This window comes from Melampsora larici-populina (assembly GCF_000204055.1).
Source record: "Melampsora larici-populina 98AG31 unplaced genomic scaffold MELLAscaffold_1, whole genome shotgun sequence".
Lineage (NCBI taxonomy): Eukaryota > Fungi > Basidiomycota > Pucciniomycetes > Pucciniales > Melampsoraceae > Melampsora > Melampsora laricis-populina.
In genome coordinates this window covers 1,835,377-1,853,927 of record NW_006768765.1, presented here as the reverse complement: position 1 = coordinate 1,853,927, position 18,551 = coordinate 1,835,377, and the positions used below count along the sequence as shown (strand labels likewise).

The 18,551-nt window shown below is 37.3% G+C and overlaps 5 protein-coding genes across 5 annotated transcripts; 2 read left to right on the top strand and 3 right to left on the bottom strand.

Moving 5' to 3' along the window:
• Positions 1-3,932: 3,932 nt before the first annotated feature.
• Positions 3,933-4,450, bottom strand: MELLADRAFT_86947 (uncharacterized protein; the record flags this gene model as incomplete). Its single annotated transcript, XM_007403580.1, has 4 exons — positions 3,933-4,053; positions 4,155-4,217; positions 4,302-4,338; positions 4,411-4,450. The coding sequence occupies 4 exons, from the start codon at positions 4,448-4,450 to the stop codon at positions 3,933-3,935; spliced, it is 261 nt and encodes an 86-aa protein (XP_007403642.1).
• A 1,077-nt stretch (positions 4,451-5,527) lies between these two features.
• MELLADRAFT_101203 (uncharacterized protein) lies at positions 5,528-8,999 on the bottom strand (the record flags this gene model as incomplete). Its single annotated transcript, XM_007403579.1, has 10 exons — positions 5,528-5,584; positions 5,675-5,954; positions 6,070-6,374; positions 6,448-6,600; positions 6,699-6,983; positions 7,055-7,154; positions 7,241-7,317; positions 7,408-7,524; positions 7,622-7,782; positions 7,856-8,999. 10 exons carry the CDS (start codon positions 8,997-8,999, stop codon positions 5,528-5,530), a joined length of 2,679 nt encoding a protein of 892 aa, XP_007403641.1.
• A 303-nt stretch (positions 9,000-9,302) lies between these two features.
• Positions 9,303-12,848, top strand: MELLADRAFT_114882 (uncharacterized protein; the record flags this gene model as incomplete). The annotated part of the gene is made up of 7 exons (XM_007403957.1): positions 9,303-9,789; positions 9,873-10,019; positions 10,105-10,184; positions 10,272-10,687; positions 10,773-11,050; positions 11,182-11,556; positions 11,632-12,848. The coding sequence occupies 7 exons, from the start codon at positions 9,337-9,339 to the stop codon at positions 12,508-12,510; spliced, it is 2,628 nt and encodes an 875-aa protein (XP_007404019.1).
• Positions 12,849-14,290: 1,442 nt separating this feature from the next.
• Positions 14,291-14,664, bottom strand: MELLADRAFT_30094 (uncharacterized protein; the record flags this gene model as incomplete). Its single annotated transcript, XM_007403578.1, has 2 exons — positions 14,291-14,419; positions 14,509-14,664. Coding segments are annotated over 2 exons (285 nt in total), but the record flags the coding sequence as incomplete, so codon positions are not given.
• A 1,163-nt stretch (positions 14,665-15,827) lies between these two features.
• MELLADRAFT_58554 (uncharacterized protein) lies at positions 15,828-17,610 on the top strand (the record flags this gene model as incomplete). Its single annotated transcript, XM_007403958.1, has 6 exons — positions 15,828-16,164; positions 16,257-16,289; positions 16,368-16,697; positions 16,776-16,856; positions 16,932-16,964; positions 17,060-17,610. 6 exons carry the CDS (start codon positions 15,828-15,830, stop codon positions 17,608-17,610), a joined length of 1,365 nt encoding a protein of 454 aa, XP_007404020.1.
• Positions 17,611-18,551: the final 941 nt, after the last annotated feature.

The following is an 18,551-nucleotide window of genomic DNA, read 5'->3' as shown; positions in this document are numbered from 1 at the left end:
ACCCGACCTCGGACACGAGTTGTTTGAGATAGCTACCGGGCAACCTCGGGCTGGCCCTGTCTCGGGCCAGCCTTTTGTGAGCTAATTCAAGGGCACAATTCATTCAATTCCGCATGTAAGGAGAGGAAAAAAAAAAAAAAAAAAAGACCAAACAAAGGAGCATATAGAAATAAAGAACAAGTAATACCAATAAGGAGAGTAGAGAAAATATATAAAAAACAATCATGAAGGAGAGTCGAGAAAAAAAACTACGAGCTCAAAACAAACCCCCACAACTTGAGACAAATCTGAGCTTTGAAATTTTGATTGGTCATACTTGATCAATAATCAGACATCACTCTTGATCCAGCAGAGAAGATTCTTTCTGAAGGCCCACCAGAAGCAGGGATGGCAAGCATGAACCGAGCCATCCGAGCCAAAATTGGCCAGTTCGTGTGATTGGTCTTCCAAAACACTAAGATATCTGTATGTTCATCCACAAGAGGGGCAAGGAGATACTCCCTTACTTCGTCTTCAACTTGAATGAATTTGTGACGTTTGATAAAGTGGTGTGGTCTATCATCATCATTGTCGAGCACAGGGTCCGGTTCAACAACTTTGATATCAGGATCTTGAGGCTTCTTGAATTTGCGAGCTTGCTCGGTAAAGTATTCAATGAGTTGGCCCTTGTCGAATCCAAGCTCTTCCATGGTAAAACCAGTCACAGCAGTGAGCTTTTGGTGAGGGTCCAGAATCGGGGAACATATGTAAACAGGTTTTTTCAAAGCTAAGGTGGAATAGCGGACTAGTTTCTTGACCATAGGGATAATTGCTGCCTTCAAGTTTGTACAGTCAGAAGTACTCCATGCCTATGTTTGGTAGAAAGATGAGTCAGACATTGTATAAATATAAAGTAATTAATATGAAAAGAAAAGAAAAGAAAAACTTACTTTTTCGAGCTTTTCTACAAGCCATTGATAGTCAGGCATTGCTCGTGAGAAGGTGGGATAGTCATCGCCTTCAATTTCCTTGATCACGATTGCCAGAGGTCGGAGAAACTTGACTAAGGTGCTGATCAAGATCCACTCGTCTTTGGTCAGGAGGTAAGGCTCCAACAATTCGTTAATGTTGCAATAGTACTGAAGGACCATCTTGAGTGCAAAGAAACGCTCGAGAGAGTAAAAGGTTGAAGACCATCGAGTCGAAACCTCGTGGATCAATCCAACCTTTTGAGGCTGTGAGGAAGAGGCAATGCATTGGTCCAGAGCCTGTTTGAGCTGAGTGCTCAAACGGACTTTTTTATGGAAGCCGCGGATTCGAGTTAAGATGGAGTGGACTTCGAGATGAGGAGTAGGTTCGATTAAAGAATTGGTACCGTCAGGAACATCATTTTCTTGATCTTGAGGTAGCTGAGGATCCAAAAAAGCGCTGAGAGGATCCGGAGGGCTCTTGCTGTCGAGTATTGATATTCCAGCTTTGGCGACGAGATTGATGACGTGGGCCACGCACCCGTGGAGGTTCTTCTCAGGATCAAAATGAGGAATGAGGTTCTTGAGCTCGCGTCCCATGGTGAGATTGTTTGAGGCATTGTCAGCCGTGATACAGTAGAGTCTGTTGGTGATTCCGAATTGATCAAGGGTGTGCTTGAGGAGGGAAGCAATGTTTTTACCGGTATGAGCCCCATCAATCTCTTTCAAAGCCAAAACCACTGATTGCATTTGGAATTCCTCGGTCATCCAGTGCGCGGTAATTCCAAGCATTGGTACACTGCTGGGTGATGTCCAGGCATCACACGTAAGACTGATATATGCAAATTTAGAGAAAAGGGAATTGAGACTATTGCGAGATAGACAAAATTGAGCAAGGATATTATCGGTGATGGTGGTTTGTTTGCAAAGGATAGGAGCGACTGCAGGATTGATCCAGACCAAGAGATCACGGAAGGCTGGGGCATCAGCAAGAGATACTGGGAGTTCTTGGTTGACGATAAGGCGTATAACGGCGTCAGTGAGATTTCGCCTGTTAAGACTTCCCATCTTGACAAATAAAAGTGAACAAGAATTAGCCAGATTGATAATCAGAAGAAAAAGATTAGATATAAAACTTACGTTAGAAGCCTTTCCAGTAACTGGAAAGGAAGTAAGTGTTTGTTGAGCTGTGTCGATCGGAGCTACGATGTGGTGAGCACGTGAGAGGTGACGAATCATGGATTTGGTGCTGGAAGTGGGATCGACTGCCATCTCTGCTTCACACACTACCACAGGTCCATCTTGATTGACGTTGTCAGTAAAGCCTTTGTTGGCACGGCATATGTTCCTGACCGATCCGTCGGGGAATGTGACAGTCAAAAAGTACTGCCACACCCATGACGTTCGGTTGGTGGCAGTAGTCTCCGATTCGACTGCACTAGCCACAGCAGAGACAGAATTGGATGGGGCGATAGAGTTCGCAGCGCTGGAGGTAGTCGACATGTTGTTGTTGGGGTCAGTGATCTCGCGGCGAAGACTTCGACAAGACATTGAGAGGTGGTTTATGAAGGGGGATTGGGTATTGCCAATCGGGTATCTACTATCAGGGTCCAGAGTCCAGGGTGCAAGGGTACGGCAAAGGGTAGATGGTCACTCAACAAGCCCTTGACCCTTTGCCGTACATAAACATTTGGCCCCGGCCCCAGCCCCAGACGGCCCGTGGCAGGGCTTTTGTCTCTATCACTGGGTTAGGGCTCAGGCCCCGGGCGTGGCCCCGGTTTGATCAAGAAAACCCTTGGGCAGACTCGGCCGGGCAGGGCCAGGGCCGGGTCATAGCCCTAATCTGGCCCAGTCCATAGAAGGCGATAAACCTGATTTATTAATTGTATAAATAGAGAAGGTTGCTTCAAACTGTGAAGGAACCTCAGACCTTTACATTTATTCCAACTCCCATACAACCCTTTGTATTGCTTTATAAAGCTCCTTTTACAACTTTACAAACTCTTCTCTTATAAAACTCTTTATCAGCTAAATACCAGCAATAAAACCGTTTACTTCGAGAACAAACCTTTTTCGTCTTGATCCTCTTTTGTCAAACCTCCCCTTTCTTCGCATCAAGTCCGTCTCAGCTACTTACCATAGCCTCGACCTAGACTTTCCCTTGAAACCTTTGACATCCTTCGGATCGTACCTTTTTCCCATCTTGCCCTAAACCTTGATTACTTAAGGTTAAGTCAATCTTAATGTGGGTTCATGATATTACCCTGTTACAAAAGACTATCAAATCGATATCGGATTCTCAGGAGGGCATGACCAGGACCCCGGTATGCTCCTATGAAGGGTACAGATCTAGAATTGTGACTTTTGAGCTCTCGCGGACATACGACATATGGGATTAAACAGCGTTCTCACGGATTTTACCGGTTTCTGCCTGAATTTCAGAGTCGCTAAGTCCAATACAGCTGATTAAAAAGACTAAACCTGTCTTAAAGCTATGGGTAAATCCAGGGACAAGTTTCCGAGCGAGCTCAAAAGTCACATTTTTGGATCTGTACCCCTTATAAGAGCATACCGGGGTCCTGCATGACCTCAGTCAAGTTCATCAGATCGACTGTAAGTGAACTGGCACCTTGATCAAATCAAGATTGCCCATAGGAAGAGTAGACAAATACATTTCACATTGACAATTTCCATTGATTCATGAGAACAATCCGAGTAGCAAAACTTTTAAAGAGAAACTACCAAAGTTGGAAAACTATTGTCACAGTATCACTTGGTTTACAAATCAGCTGGCGTACAAAAAACAAACTGGTGCAATGAATGGCTATGATAAGCAGAGAACAAGCTGACTTCAACTTTGATCAGGAGAATGCGTAGAAGGCTCTTTTGCAGGAAAGAAAATGCTGCATGTTATGATAAGTGTTTACGTCCACATATAGCCATCCTGAACTGCAACATACGTTGATTACATTGAAATCTGCCGGATCAACAACAACCACCTCCTCCTTCACATGGGTTGCAGGTTGGGGGCTCATCAGATGGGGCCTTATGAGGTGGGGGATTATTTGGATGAGGTCCAGGATCGGAGTCACAAGTTTTTAGGAGGCTTGAGTTAGTGAGATTGGTTTTGTGTAGACAGGCATCATATCAATCAGTCGATGCACGAGCGTAGAGTAACGAGAGTTGATGCTCAAAATGTTCACTTACAATCGCTTTTCGATGATGGGAGTGAACTCTACAAATCGTCGTTGTAGGACGTCACGAGTGACACTGAGATCAAGCAAGTCAGGTGTTAGGTAAAGTTTCTGAGAGCAGTTGCAGCAACACAAAGAACGATGTTAAGGCTTTGCTCACGGTTGGCCAACTTGAACAAGGCTGGCGGGGATTGTGGCTATAAGAATAAATAGAGGATTGAGTAAGATTGAGTATGAAGGGAGACATGGATTAGTGTGGATTCACTGACCAGCTAGAACAGCAGCAATGACAACTTTGAAGAATAGCATGGCAATCTAGTAAGTTTTGGTGTGAGAGGGAATGACGGATATGTTGAAGGCGCTCTTATGACTTTTGTAATCTTACGCAAAACAGAAACTAGAGAACTCTGAACCAGTCAACCAACTAAACTTAACAAAGTCCCACGCTCGCGCATCCTCGCTCAACGCCTCGTCGAGGATGCGCGAGCGTGGGACTTTGTTAAAGTTATCAACCAACCATAAATACATCATTTGACTTTGACACGGGATGAATACTTTGTTCTATTTTTTGTCTTTAAATGAGGGAAACGAGGGAAAAGGTTGATTTTGTGATGATCCGTAGTACATTACGTAAAATCGTTAAGTATCATAACAAATTGGTATAGTTTTATCAAATAGTTGATGAAAAGAGTTGTTAATCCTATCTCAAGTGATGATGCAAGTCAGATGGATCGAGGTGCACTCCAAGGTAGTCTGAGAGTCAAAGTCTCTGAGTCTGGCCCGGGCGGAGTCTCAGCTCCTCAGGTTTGGCCTACCACCTTCAAGCACCCAAGTCCTCCAGAGACCTGAATACCCCTCAACGCGGGAGGTAGTTGAGTTATTTAAATTTTTTTAGAAAGGGAAAGGCAGAAAAAATGCAGCTTGTAGGGAGGAATCCTAGGATGCGGCGGGGAAGAAGCAAAGGATGGAATGTGAAGATTTTTTTTCTTTTCTTCAAATTACAAATCTTCCAAATTCACTCAAAGGGAGATGTGAGCCGATAGGTAGAGTAGATATGGTGAAAGGCAGTATCAGCTCCTATCCAAGACGTCGGCTCTACAACTATTGATTCATTAAATTCATCATTTGCATTTCTCTATTTTCTGTCATTGTCTCTAAAGGTATGCAATTTACCCCTCCATGACATGATGATGAGACTCCTCTCAGAGACCAGGTTACCCTCACCTTCTATGACACAAAAAGTAAAATAAATAGAAAAACGTCATAAAATTTTTATATGTTAAGATTGTGAACCTGGTATGACGGTTGATATCAGTCTATCATACCAAAAGAATTATCATTGTCATTACATATATCAAAAATCAATCAAATTGTCAAATATAAACTTTAATCAACAACCGCACTTGTTCCACCAAACATCTTCCCAAGTTCCGAAAGAGCAGTCTATAAGAAAACCCAGCCAAAAAATCAGATCAAAATCTCCAAATTTCCAACCAAAAAACAAACAAAAAGAAAATATGTATCATCACTTACTTCATAAACAGGTATTAAATATTCCATTTCAGGTCTCTTAAACCTAATCTTTTTCATCTTTTCCAAACATTCCATTCCAAGTGAATCCTTAATAGATTCTTTTAAATATCTTGCTTCTTGAAATTCAACTAAAGACCAAGCTTGACCAAATTTACCTGCTCTTGCTGTACGTCCAATCCTATGAATATATTTCTTAATATTCACTGGTGTATCATAATTTATCACGTTTTCTATTGTTGGCAAATCTAATCCTCTTGCTATTACATCTGAACAAACTAGTCTAAAGTTTCGAAGAAAAAATGAGATTGTTAGTTTAAGTTTGGGTAAAGTCATTTTTTATTGTATTTTTTTTGTTTTTGGTCGTACGGAACTTGGGATTGAAAACAAAGACTTACAAGTTTATAGATCCATTTTGAAATTCATTCAAGATTCTTTTCCTATCAATAGGTTTCAAATCACTTGAGAATAAAGCAGCAGTGCCCAACACATTCGAATTCTCACCATCCTTTATCTCATTCTCATTTGCTTCGGTTGTCGATTTTTCCATCCAACCTTTTCTCATTAATTGATATAGATTAACCAATCGAGTTGCACCTTCAACTGATTTACAAAAAATCAGCGCATTTTTGACTTCTCTAACTTTGATTAAATGAAATAAAGTTAAAGGTTTAAGTTGAGGAGTAGTCACAATCAAATGTTGCTATCGAACGAAAAAAATTAGTATGGATGATCTGCGCCATAAACTTTTCGAAACAGGAGAAGAAAGAGCAAACCTGTAAGTTAGGTGGTAAACTATATCCACTAAAATTATCGATTACTTCAACAGATGGATTTTGAACTTTGATAAACAACGGATTACGTAGTCCTAAATGGGTCAATTTAGTTGGATCACGTTTCAACGTAGCAGAAAATAATAAGATACGAAACTGATAAAAAGCTCACCGAAAAATAAAATAAAATAAAACAAACATCAATCAATCAATCAAAACAAGTTATAAAAACGAGTACTGAAAAAATGACTAACGGGGCGAGTTTTACATGGATCTTCTAGTTTAAGTAATGGTCTCCAATCAGAAGAAATTTCATTGCATTCGACCGAATCCATAAATTTTTTCAATAATGGAAGTGGTTCATTCCTAGCACTATTTAGTTCTTCTTGTTGAATCATCATTTCAGAATCCTCGTCATCATAATTAATGATTTGTTTAGAATTAGAATGGGTTTTTGAAAGTTTTTTTAATTCATATTTCAAGATTTGATAAAGCCAAGATTGATCTTTACTTAAAAGTTGATCAGCTTCATCTAAAATCTAAAATGTTTTTCTCAATTTCAGTGATCTTTGATTTTTTTGGGCGATAAGTAAACGAGATTTTCACGAACCAAGAAACATAAGTGAGATAAAGAAAATCCAGGTGTTTGATTTAAATGATCAATTAATCTACCAGGTGTAGCAATTACTACATCAACTTTACATTCCGATCTATTAAGAAAGGCAAAAAAAGGATATAAGTTCGGAATCCGCCCAATAGTTTCTCAGGTCATCTACCAGAGAAAATCATCACTTACGATGTATTAAATGGTGCATTTCCAGATAAAAGAGCTTGTTCTTGAGAAAAGGAATGTTGACCAGTAACAATAGCCAGCTAGACAAATTCCAAGAAAAACAGCCACACAAAGAGAGTTTCAGAAAGGTCTCGAATGATAACATCTCAAAGGAGTTTTCACTGACAAACCTTTAATCCAGTGCCTTTTGAAATTGATTCAAAGGTTTGTTTGACTTGTAAAACTAAATCACGTGTAGGAAGTACAATCAAAGCTCTAAGTCTGACTACAGTACGAGAGGAAAGTGTCTATAAAAAGAGAATCATAATCAGTATATGAACAATTATTTTGTCTTGTGAAGCTAATCGAATGGATGATGAGGGTTCTGAGGTATGTTTTACTTACTTCGACGATGGGAACAATATAACTTAGGGTTTTACCAGATCCAGTAGGTGCATTTATACAAATATCCGAAGGAGGATGGTTTATAGGATAAAGGATTGATGAAGGTGTGATCTTTTTATTTCGAAGCTTACCAATCAAAGCAGAAAAAACAGAAATCTGAACTAAAACAGAAGAAAAGCTTTAGTAAAAGTTCAATTTGAGTTGGTTATATTCAAAGTACGGAATCAACTGAACCTGGAAGTAAGTATTCTATACCAATCTCTTTAAGACGATTAATAATGAATTGGCTTAACGCTAATTGATCATCTTTACAATCTTTTTGATCTCCTCTAATTTGAATTTGATCCAAATTTAACTTGGTTTCATCATCTACAAGTAAAAGACTTTGATCTTCATTTAAAGAATTGGTTCCATTAGAAGAAGCAAGATTGGTAAGACCCATTGCTAATCTAGCTAATAATTGAGGATCGGGTAAAGAAGGTCGTGTAGGTGCTGGAAATCTAGGTAAAACTCCAGGTTGGGTTGGTAGATCTTCAATTATTTCTGCGATCGGATTCTCGGTTGGAATGGTTGAGGTTTCTAGTTTTCTTTTCTTTGTGGCTATTGTTTCGAGCGTCTTGTCCAAGTTTTTTGGTCGTTTTAGGGATTTCGAAGTCGGCTCTGGTGATGGTTGTTTAGATGTTTCTTTACGTTCTTGGTGGGTAAGATCGGTCTTGGATGACTCATCTTTCTTTGGAATTGGAACCTCTGATTTCGTATCACTTTCTGATTCATTATCATTATCATTATCATCATCTTCATCACAATCCGAAACTTTTCCATCCTGATTCGAAACTCCTTCCTGTGTATCAACAACAGATTCGCTTTGATCTTTTTTATTTTTAGACTTATCTAATTTTTTTCTGGCTTGTAATCTTAATTTTTTTCTTTTCAAATACTTCTTTTTACTTTTGGTTTTTTCTTTTGGCTTTTCTGCTGTTGCTAATGGAATTGCATTTGCTCCCGTCAATCCAAGTTCGATTCTTGCTTTATGTTTACGAGTTAATGGTTTTTTTGGATCTTCTTCCTCTATGATATCTTCTGCTTCTGCTTCTGCTTCTTCTGTTGGATAAGTTGTACTAAGACCAGGTTTAATCACTTGAGTAGGTATTGAGGTCACCTTCGAGTCTTGAGGATTGTCATTGTTTTCCAGCTGATAGCTTGGTCGTGGTGCGGTTTGATGAATTTGAGCTTCGATTGATTTTTCATTTGATTCTGATTTAGTTTGAGTTTTAGCTTTCAATCTTGCATTGAGTCTTGCTAAAGGATCTTGCGCTGATGTATCTGTTGTTTGATTTGTTTTATTTGAATCTGGATCGAATCGGTTTATAGAGAACATCTTGTTCAGATAGAATGTGAGAAATATTGGTAAGGGTATTGCGGTCCAGCATGCTGTTGGAACTTTTTTTCGAATGGCTTGGAGTTGCAGAAATAATCTGTGATACTTTGGATTAGTGTGACAGACGATTGACCCACTGAGTATAGAGATATGCTCTGCCATATGAACTTCGATAAAGAGATACTTTACGTGTGAAAGACATCTGTAGCGCATGTGACAGTGACAGTGATATTGATGTTGTTTCTGTGTGAATCTGTGAGTGTCAGTGAACCTTGTTTACCAATTCAATTGACAATTCCACTTTCGATCGGTCATCAACCTCAACCTCTCAATCATCATGTCCTGGTTATCAGCTCTCGGTGGTGCTGCAAGTTCTTTGATATCAAAAGGTGGTGGATTACCCAACTTACCAGCATATGGATTAGGAAACAAAGATCCTTCATACGATAATCATTCAATTTGGACTTTATACGATGGAATCAAACGGGATGATAATAGCAATGTTTCAATTTTTATTTACGATACAAATCAACCTTCAAATTCATTTATTAGTTCAAAAGATAAAAAAGTGATACTTGGTTTTGCAAAGAACGCATTGAAGAAACTGAAGACCTTAAGACATCCTGATATTTTGAAATTTTTAGATGGAACTGAAACTCCAACGGCTGTTTATATTATTACTGAAAAATCCACTTCACTTTCTGCTAGATTAGATATCAATAATGGAATCGTAAAGAAATCTAATGCTTCAGATGTAGAATGGAAGATTTGGGGATTAAGTAGAATTGTGGTAAGTTTTTGAAATTTCTCCAGGAATTATACAAAGTTTTTGATTTTGATATGAAAGATTGATTGAATATATTTTGTTTGAAGTCTGCTTTGAAATTTATTAACGGTCCAGGTAGTTCTACACATGGAAATTTAAGACCTTCTTCAATCTTTGTTACTCAATCTGGTGAATGGAAATTATCAGGTTTTGAAGTTTTGAGTAGTCCAAAGGATCCTCAACCTATGCTTTATGTAAATATTCTCTCATCATTTCCTTTAAATCTGACCCTTCAATGGTGCTTTACTAACGTCAATGTTTTTATCTCTTATAATCCAGTCACTCGGTGGTTTGCTTCCTGATTCTTCACGATATGCAAGCCCAGAGACACAAAAGTCAGGATACGATGTTTTGAAAGAGTATGCTTTTATTTCACTGTACTTTTAGCTTCATGATCAGGACGATAGCTCACAATCATTCGTCACGCCCAATCAATTCCGCTGTAGCTTAGACCCTGCTTGCCTAGACTCCTACCAATTATATCTATTAATGCAAACTCTCTTCAATGATGTCATTCCAACTTCCGAAGGTCCATCCCAACAACGAGGATCAATCCCTCCAGCACTCTTTGCAGTTGCTAGAAGATTAGCTTCTGCAAATCCTTCTTCTCGTCTTAAATCAGAAGCCTTTTGGGAAATTGGATTTGGATCGGGAGAAAGTGGAGGAGGAGGAGCAGGTGGTTTTTTCCGAGAAAATCGTTTGATTAAAGTTTGTGAAGGATTAGAAGGATTTTCATTGGCAAGTCAAGGTGAAAGATCTAGTTTGATGAGATCAATTAAAGATTCGGCGGATTCTTTACCACCTGAATTTCTCAAGTTTAGGGTTCTTCCTTCACTTTTACAATCTTTTGATCATAGTGCTGGTATGTCTTCAGTTCTTTTCAGATGCCAATCCTGATATGGCCTGCGAAATGCATATATACTGACTCGGTACTATGATTCATACAGATGGACCAACACTCTTACCATTGGCAATTTCGATTTCTTCATCACTTAATCAGGCCGAATTTTCTTCTATTTTACTTCAACCATTGATTAAACTTTTCGCTAGTCCAGATAGAGCCATTCGATTATCATTGCTTGAATTATTGCCGCAATATGTTGAAAAATTAGATAGATCAGTAGTAGTAGATAAAATTTGGCCAAATTTACTTACAGGTTTCGCTGATACTGTACCTTTGATAAGAGAAGCTACTGTGAAGAGTATGTTAGTATTGGCTCCAAAGGTACGATCTATCTTGGTAATCTTTGTCTAAAGAATGTATGACTTGATTACTATTCCATGTCCCTTTATATGGTCGTATATGTCCTTACCTTTTGCTCATCTTTCAAAAATTGTTTTACGTTTGGAATTCAGTTATCTGAACGAATCTTGAATAACGACTTACTACGACATCTAGCCAAAACTCAAGTAGATGTAGAAGCAGGTATCCGAACCAATACATGTATCCTCTTAGGCCGACTCTCAAAATCACTATCACTCACCACATGTAGAAAAGTCTTGATACCAGCTTTTACACGTAGTTTAAGAGATCCATTTACACCCGCTAGAATTGCAGGTTTGATGGCTTTAATGGCAACAGTTGAGTATTATGAAAATGAAGATTTAGCTGGAAAAGTTATACCTGGAATGGGAATTTGTTTGTTGGATAGAGAAAAATCGGTTCGAGATCAAGCTTTTAAGGCTTTAGATATGTTTGTTGAACGGGTTAGAAAAGCTGCTGCTGAGATGGTAAGTTTCAAAATCAATTTCATTTCAGTCTTGAGAACCCAAATACTGACTCGATCACTTTTTGGTAATTGATAGCCGGATACAGTGGTAACAAGTCCATCAAATGGTGATTCCAACTTCCCGAGTATTAGTTCTGCTACGGCTTCTCAACCAGGTTTGGCAATGAGTGCTGCAGGTGCTGCAGGTGCATTAGCAGGATGGGCGTTTAGTTCAGTTAGTAAAAAATTAACTTCGACTGAAATGTCAACATCGATTATAGATAAAGGAGGAGTATCATTAGAGAGTCTTAGTTTATCACAAAATGGACTTCAAGCTAGTGGGAATAATTCAACTTTAAATCCTAAACCTTTACATCCTTCTACGACGACAATGTTACGGTCTGAATCTTCTAATGTGGCTAAAGCTTTTAGTTTAGGTTCTAGTACAAATACATTGGGTAATGAGACTAAAACAAATGCAACATGGGGTGATGGAGATTTGATGGATGTTGAAGCTGATGTAGATGATTGGTCTACATTTGAAACGGGTCCACCAACTCACGATCCAAGTTTTGTACCACTACCATCGACGATTTCGAAGACTTCAAAATTGACGACCAAGACTTCTAAAAATAATACGGGGACTAAAGAAAAGTTGAGACTTACGAAACCTGGGAATGGAGTTAAATTGAGTAATGCTGCTTCTCTGGTTGCAGCACTTGAAGCAGATCAAGAACTTGAAGATTCATGGGGAGTCGAAGTAGAAGAATCAGAACCAACCAATACCAAATCAATTGAAAATCAATGGGATAATTTTGATGATGAATCTATGACTTCTCCGGTTGGAAAAGGATCGAGTATGGGTTCAAAAGTGGTCAGTTCAAAGGATGATAAAGCTGCACAGATGGCTAAGATGAGAGAAGAGAGAAGGGCTAAGATGGCGGCTTTGAAGGCTAAGAAAGCAGGAGGTACTTAGAAGCAGGATGTGTGGAGGAGTGAAAAGATTCATTTCGGACTAATGGTTTCTTAAGGTTCCTTTGGGATTCAGAGTTTGAATTTTGATGAGTCTGAGATGATCAAAATTTAAAACTTTGTAAATTCTTCATGTTTTAAATTTCTTTTGTCATTTCATCTCATGATTTTAATCAGATCTTGTATTTATTTTTTATACTTTTGCATTTCATTATGTGATTAGGTATTGTCAATAAAATGTATTTCATGATTGTTTAGTTTGGGAATTTTTATTTGCATGATTCTTCATTTTGGTTTCTTGATACAGATTAAAATAGGATGATATGAATTGCAGAGAATGTTAAAAAAGAAGAATGGAAAAATGATGGTTGCATACTACAGTGCATTCCAATTATCTTGCAGAACTTTCCATATTTTTGCAACCACAGTGCATATATTGACCCCAATTTTGGTCTAAAACTGGCAGGTAATAGTATTGAAACAGTGACCTTGAGCAAAACTAATAATATTGTCAACTTTTCTCCAGTGCACTTGATGCTTTGCCAAGATGAAAGCCTTGTTTTGGCTCTATAATCCGCATACAAGAATCAGTTGTGTGTCTTTAAGAATGGACAAGTTACAACAATAGCTGTACACAGCAGGAAACATAGAATAGCTTAGACCTCATTACTTGCCTTTAGAGCCTTGATAAGCATTATAGACACAGTTTTTGGCTTTCATGAATTGCAGGTATTGGATCAATTGAACAAAAATTCTCATACCTGTGGGTATCTGATGTTTTTCCCCCAAATCTTGCTAGTTTTAGACATAAGTGGAGTTCCTGACATGATATTCCCTGTGATCATTTTTCTTCAGGCCATCTTCAAAAACAAGGTAAAAATATGCAAAAATATGCAAGATGATCAGAGTGCACACGCAGAGTCTATTTATTTTTTCAAATTTCTCTGACCCCTGATGTACCACTGGGAGTTTTCTACATTTCTTGTTTTCTAAACTCACTGATGTATTAATGATTTGGCCTGATGTACATATGTGGCAAACTTTCTTGAAGTAAAACTCATATTTAGATTTCAACAAGGGGTGTGGATATTACCAAGTGATAGCAAGAGTCAGACAACCACACAAAAGCCTTTAACCTCCTACATAGCCTCCATCATAGCTATCCTCACATCAAGATCAATATCTAATGGTGTCCTGCAAGTGTTTATCTTTTGAAAAAGGATCGGCCATATAAAGTTTTAAAACATAAAACGCTTGCGAGCAAGTTTAATTCGATTTGATTGTTTTGATGTATAAGACCATATAATTTCTACAAAGGGATATTCACGCTTGATTCCTTGAAGTATTTCTCCAGATTCCACATGACGATTAGACTTGATTTGCAACGGAGTAGAGAATTCAACCGCTACCTGTAGTTTTGTATCAAATCCATCGGTATCGATTCAAGAGATCAGGAAAATGAGCACTTCCCAAAAAAGAGTTTATCTTACAAACAATTCAATTAACACAATCATCAGAAAAATAAAACAAACTTTCGTATGACAAGATGAAGAGTAAAGTTCTATAGTTGAAATAGGAAAAAGTCCTCAATTATCTTCATTATCACTATCTGATTCTGATTCATTGGTTCCTTGTTTGTTTCCTGCCATATTCATTTCTTTTATCAAGACTGCTGCTCCTTCATTTGTTGTAATTTCTCCTTCTGCTTGCATCCTCCTTCCTATAGATTTTGACAACACAAAAGAATAAATGATTCGAATTTGAGGTGATTTCGAAAAATCGATTGATAAAATGAACGTACTGATCAAGGTTGCAAATGCTGCTTGAGTCACAGGTTCTAGTTTTGACATCTTTTTTAATAAATCTCTTTTAAGATCCCAATTTGGTTTCTTCGGTTGAATTTTAGTCAAGTCCTAAAACCCAAAAAAAGGGAAACAAATCAAATGTGTTTAGAATCACTTCGGAACCAGATGCATGAATGAATGCGAATTGAAGAACGAACCAATTCACCAGATCTGCGAATCTCATCTTCAATTCTAACTTGTTCCATTACATCTTTCACTCTTTCTTCTACTGTATCAGTTTGATTACTTGGATCATGTCTTCTAGGTCCTTGTATAGTAGGATCATAATTTCGAAATCTAAATTCTAACTTTCTTTTTCCAAATATCCAAAAGAAAAAACAATCAATAATTTGACCACGAAATCACGTTTTTATTTCAAGTTCGTTTTCAAGGAATCGGATGTTCTTTTTTTATTGCTTACCTTGCTCGTTTATTGGCTTCTGTTTCTGAATTTTGATCATTTGTTTCGATTGGGTTCGTTGATTCTGCTTTCCGTTTTGCTAGTGCTTTTAGTTTTTCCTTTCTCGCTATTGCTTGTTCTGATAATGAGTTCATTCTCGATTGTTGTTGTTGATTCGATATTGATGGTTGTTGTGGAATTGAAAGTTCAAAATTGACGATTTCGATCAAAGTGGTCCATGTCACTCGATTCCTTCTGGTTGACATGCGATGGTACACCTGATTGTAGCATATTGCTCCAGTGATAGTCTTATACTCTAACCGCCCCCTCTCAGCCCCTCTCTATCTTCCACTTCCAAGTTTCAATCATCCAGTTCATCCTTCACACTCCCCGCTTCATGATCGTGCTTACGTGGAATACACTTTTCAAACACGATCACATCTGATTACATATCCTTATCATCTCCGTTTATTCTACTGTATATCAATTGTCAACATGGTATAAGATAAGCAATATGTAACAGCATTTCAACCTTGATTGTCCCCTAAGGCTAGACCAAGGCCATCCAAGCGAAAATGAAAATTCCTCATTTCTTTATACAAAGTTTACTTTCATTTGGTCAATTGATACAGGCCGAGTTCAGCAAAAGTGCTTCCAATTTTGATTTAAGATCCATAAACTATGCCACAATTCCAACAAAGAATAGAGATGGAAGAATGATCAATTTCTGTAGATATGTTAAGCCTTCAAATGGTATGCCAACTATCATCCATCTCTATTACTTTGAAGATATGGAATCTATTGACTAAGTACCAGGGAGAAATAGTTAACAATGATCAAAAGTCAAGAATTGTTACAAACTTTCAAAGTAAACCCAAGAATTCGAACATCAAATGCAAAGCCAATAGTCAAAATTCTTCGGCGCAACGTGCAATCGAATTAATTGATAATTTAAATGGGAGGCACCGCATTTTTGATAAAGAAGAGGATGGTATGATACATGGTATGAAAGAGCTATTCTTATTATGTCCCAAATGTCGAGAAGTGTTTTGCTGACATTTTTTATTTGATTGGATAATGGTGAATCTATATTTTAAAGATGATGATCTAAAAGATGTCAATGATAAGATCCATAGCTTAGGTGAAATGATAATCAATTATCACCAATCTCCTTCGATTGAATCTGGAATTCAAAATGAATATTCCACGGAAAAAGAAGCCATTGATAAGATAGTGAAGTACGTTAAGGACTTCGAATACACTCAGGATTTAATCACTAGGAACGCATTAGAAATCTTGTATCAAATCTTCCAACTTCCTGGTTTGAAAAAGGACCTTGGCAGGGGAGCTTTGATGAATATATTTTCGGATCCTTCTACTGGGGATAGGAATCTGAAGATATATATGGAAATAAGTTTGTTTATTTTACTTATGCAATTTCTTACTTTCATTGCTGTTTGAAAAATTGGGAGTCTAAGAATATTATACTTTGTTGTCTTTTATCAGTACAAAAGCATGCTCGGGAGGAATTTAAAGATTGTAAGATATGCTCTTCCATTTAAGATGATGATAAAAATTAAAAAATATCCGAATTCAATATTTTGGCAAAAATAACAGTGAATATCAAAATAACTGAATCTTTATCTTACAAAGATGATCCAGCTGATGTTATCAGCACAAAATCTTGGAAAGATATTCAAAATGGAACTCACAATGAAAAAGAACTATTAGCTCTTATGGAAAATATAATTTCAAAAAGAATTGAGCAAATTTCATCACATCAAGTTGATAAATTAACAAATTCTGATCATCTGATCAAGACTCTTTTGATCATCATCAAATCCTCCAAATCTGAAAAGATTAATCTTTTTGATAAACTTTACCTTTTTTCTAGTCCTGAAGTTTTCTTAAAGACTGAAGATAGGCTGGGCCTATTATTCTCATTAGGTGTGGATACCTTTCAGTGTTGATTGTGTGTGCTCAAAATGTTGAGGTCTAAATATTTTCACTATGGATGCTTTTTAGAGGATAAAGTCTTTGCTCAAGAGGCCTGCAGGGGATTTGCCAGTAATTATCCTCTTCTAAAAGATCGTTATCAAACTTTGGGTTAGTGAACTTATCTCTTCCTATAGAACCTGCTCAAAAAATACTCTACTGATTTTGATGATATACAATCTCCAGTGACAAGAGGCGCAAGGGCTAACCTTTCAAATTGTGAGTGTGTTTTCAATCTCTATCAAATCCCATGATCAAAAGTTCTATAAATCATTTTCCAACATAAGCGCTAATGTGACAATTCCTCATCTCAGGTTTCTGGGAATACATGATCAATTCTAAAACTGGCAATAAATTGATCAAAACTTCTAATACAGACGATCCAGAATTGATAGAAGCATATGAATTGCTGAATTTAAGTTCAGATGCAATAAAAATTGATAAAGCTTTGGAGACTTTAAACAGATTCTCACAAGAAGCTTTTGATAAGCCAAAGGAATGGATTAAAGATAGCTTCAAATCAATCATCAATAAATTATATTTGTATGGAATATCAATAAAGAAACTTCAAAATAATCAAAGAGATGTTAGATATATCAAAGTTTTGAAAATCTTGAAAGATCTTTCAGAGAGAGAAAAAGAAAATTTAGAAAATCAGATATATGTAACAGAAGCTCTCAAGGCTCTAGAACTGATCTCATTTGATAACCAGAAACCCTTTGGAAGTCTCCCTTTCGCACCACCAGAGATGACGGATCCATCTCTTTCATTATATTCTTATCGATTTAATTGGCATATCAATATTGTTTTGACTGATTTGAAGCATTACCCACTTGCCTGGATTCCAGAAGGTTTTGGTAAGTAAGGTTGATACATATTGAAAAACCTAAGTTAGTAACTGATTTCAAAGGTTATATGAATGATCAAAGCACCCTATGCTTATTTACGCAAAATAAAAAGTTATGAAACTGCAAAAATGAGAAAAATGATGGAAAAAATCATAAATGATGAATCAACAATGGATGAAAGATATGAAAACTTAGAAGAATTGAAACATTCAATTTCTAATCATGAACCATTACCAATCTTAAATCCACCCAAAAGAATTTGGACTCAATTAAATTGGAGAAGGATTTTATTTTATAGTATCTGTGTTAGAAAAGCTTTAGAAGATAAAGAAAAACATAATGTTGATTTTTTGATTCATATATTAGGTGATCTTGAAGATCTTACCAATACTCCTTTCTTGATCACTAATCAAATTGCTTATATGTCATTAGAAAAGATGAGGAATTTTATTGCTTGTTCTTCATTTCTCAATTCTGTAGAACAAAAAGATTTGTTAAGGTTACACTTTTCTCATTATTCTGATCTCACTTTTGATTCTCTTGTCACAAAAGAAGATTCACAGTAGCAATGTTTGCAGGTGATGGAGTTCTTTATGATGTGACTTATAGGTTGAGGTTTCATCATTGTCTTTGTTTGAATGATTTACTTATTGTACTTTGAAGAACATCAAAGACATTCAAATTGGAAACTACTGAATGTAATCAATCATGGGCCCCTTGTGATTTCCCAACAAACTATCATGCCTGAATGATAGTCATCAGTAATTATTCAACTTGCTTTAAATGACAAGACACAACTTGATCACAAGTTTATCATCATTCCCTATACTTGAATCATTGGAACAACCAGGGGGCAGGAAACTAACTGAGTTAGCCAGCCAGGGCTTGGTGCTTAAATTTGCTATATTGATCAGGATGGGGCTGGATGGGGGCACGGAAAACCATACCAATAGGCGCG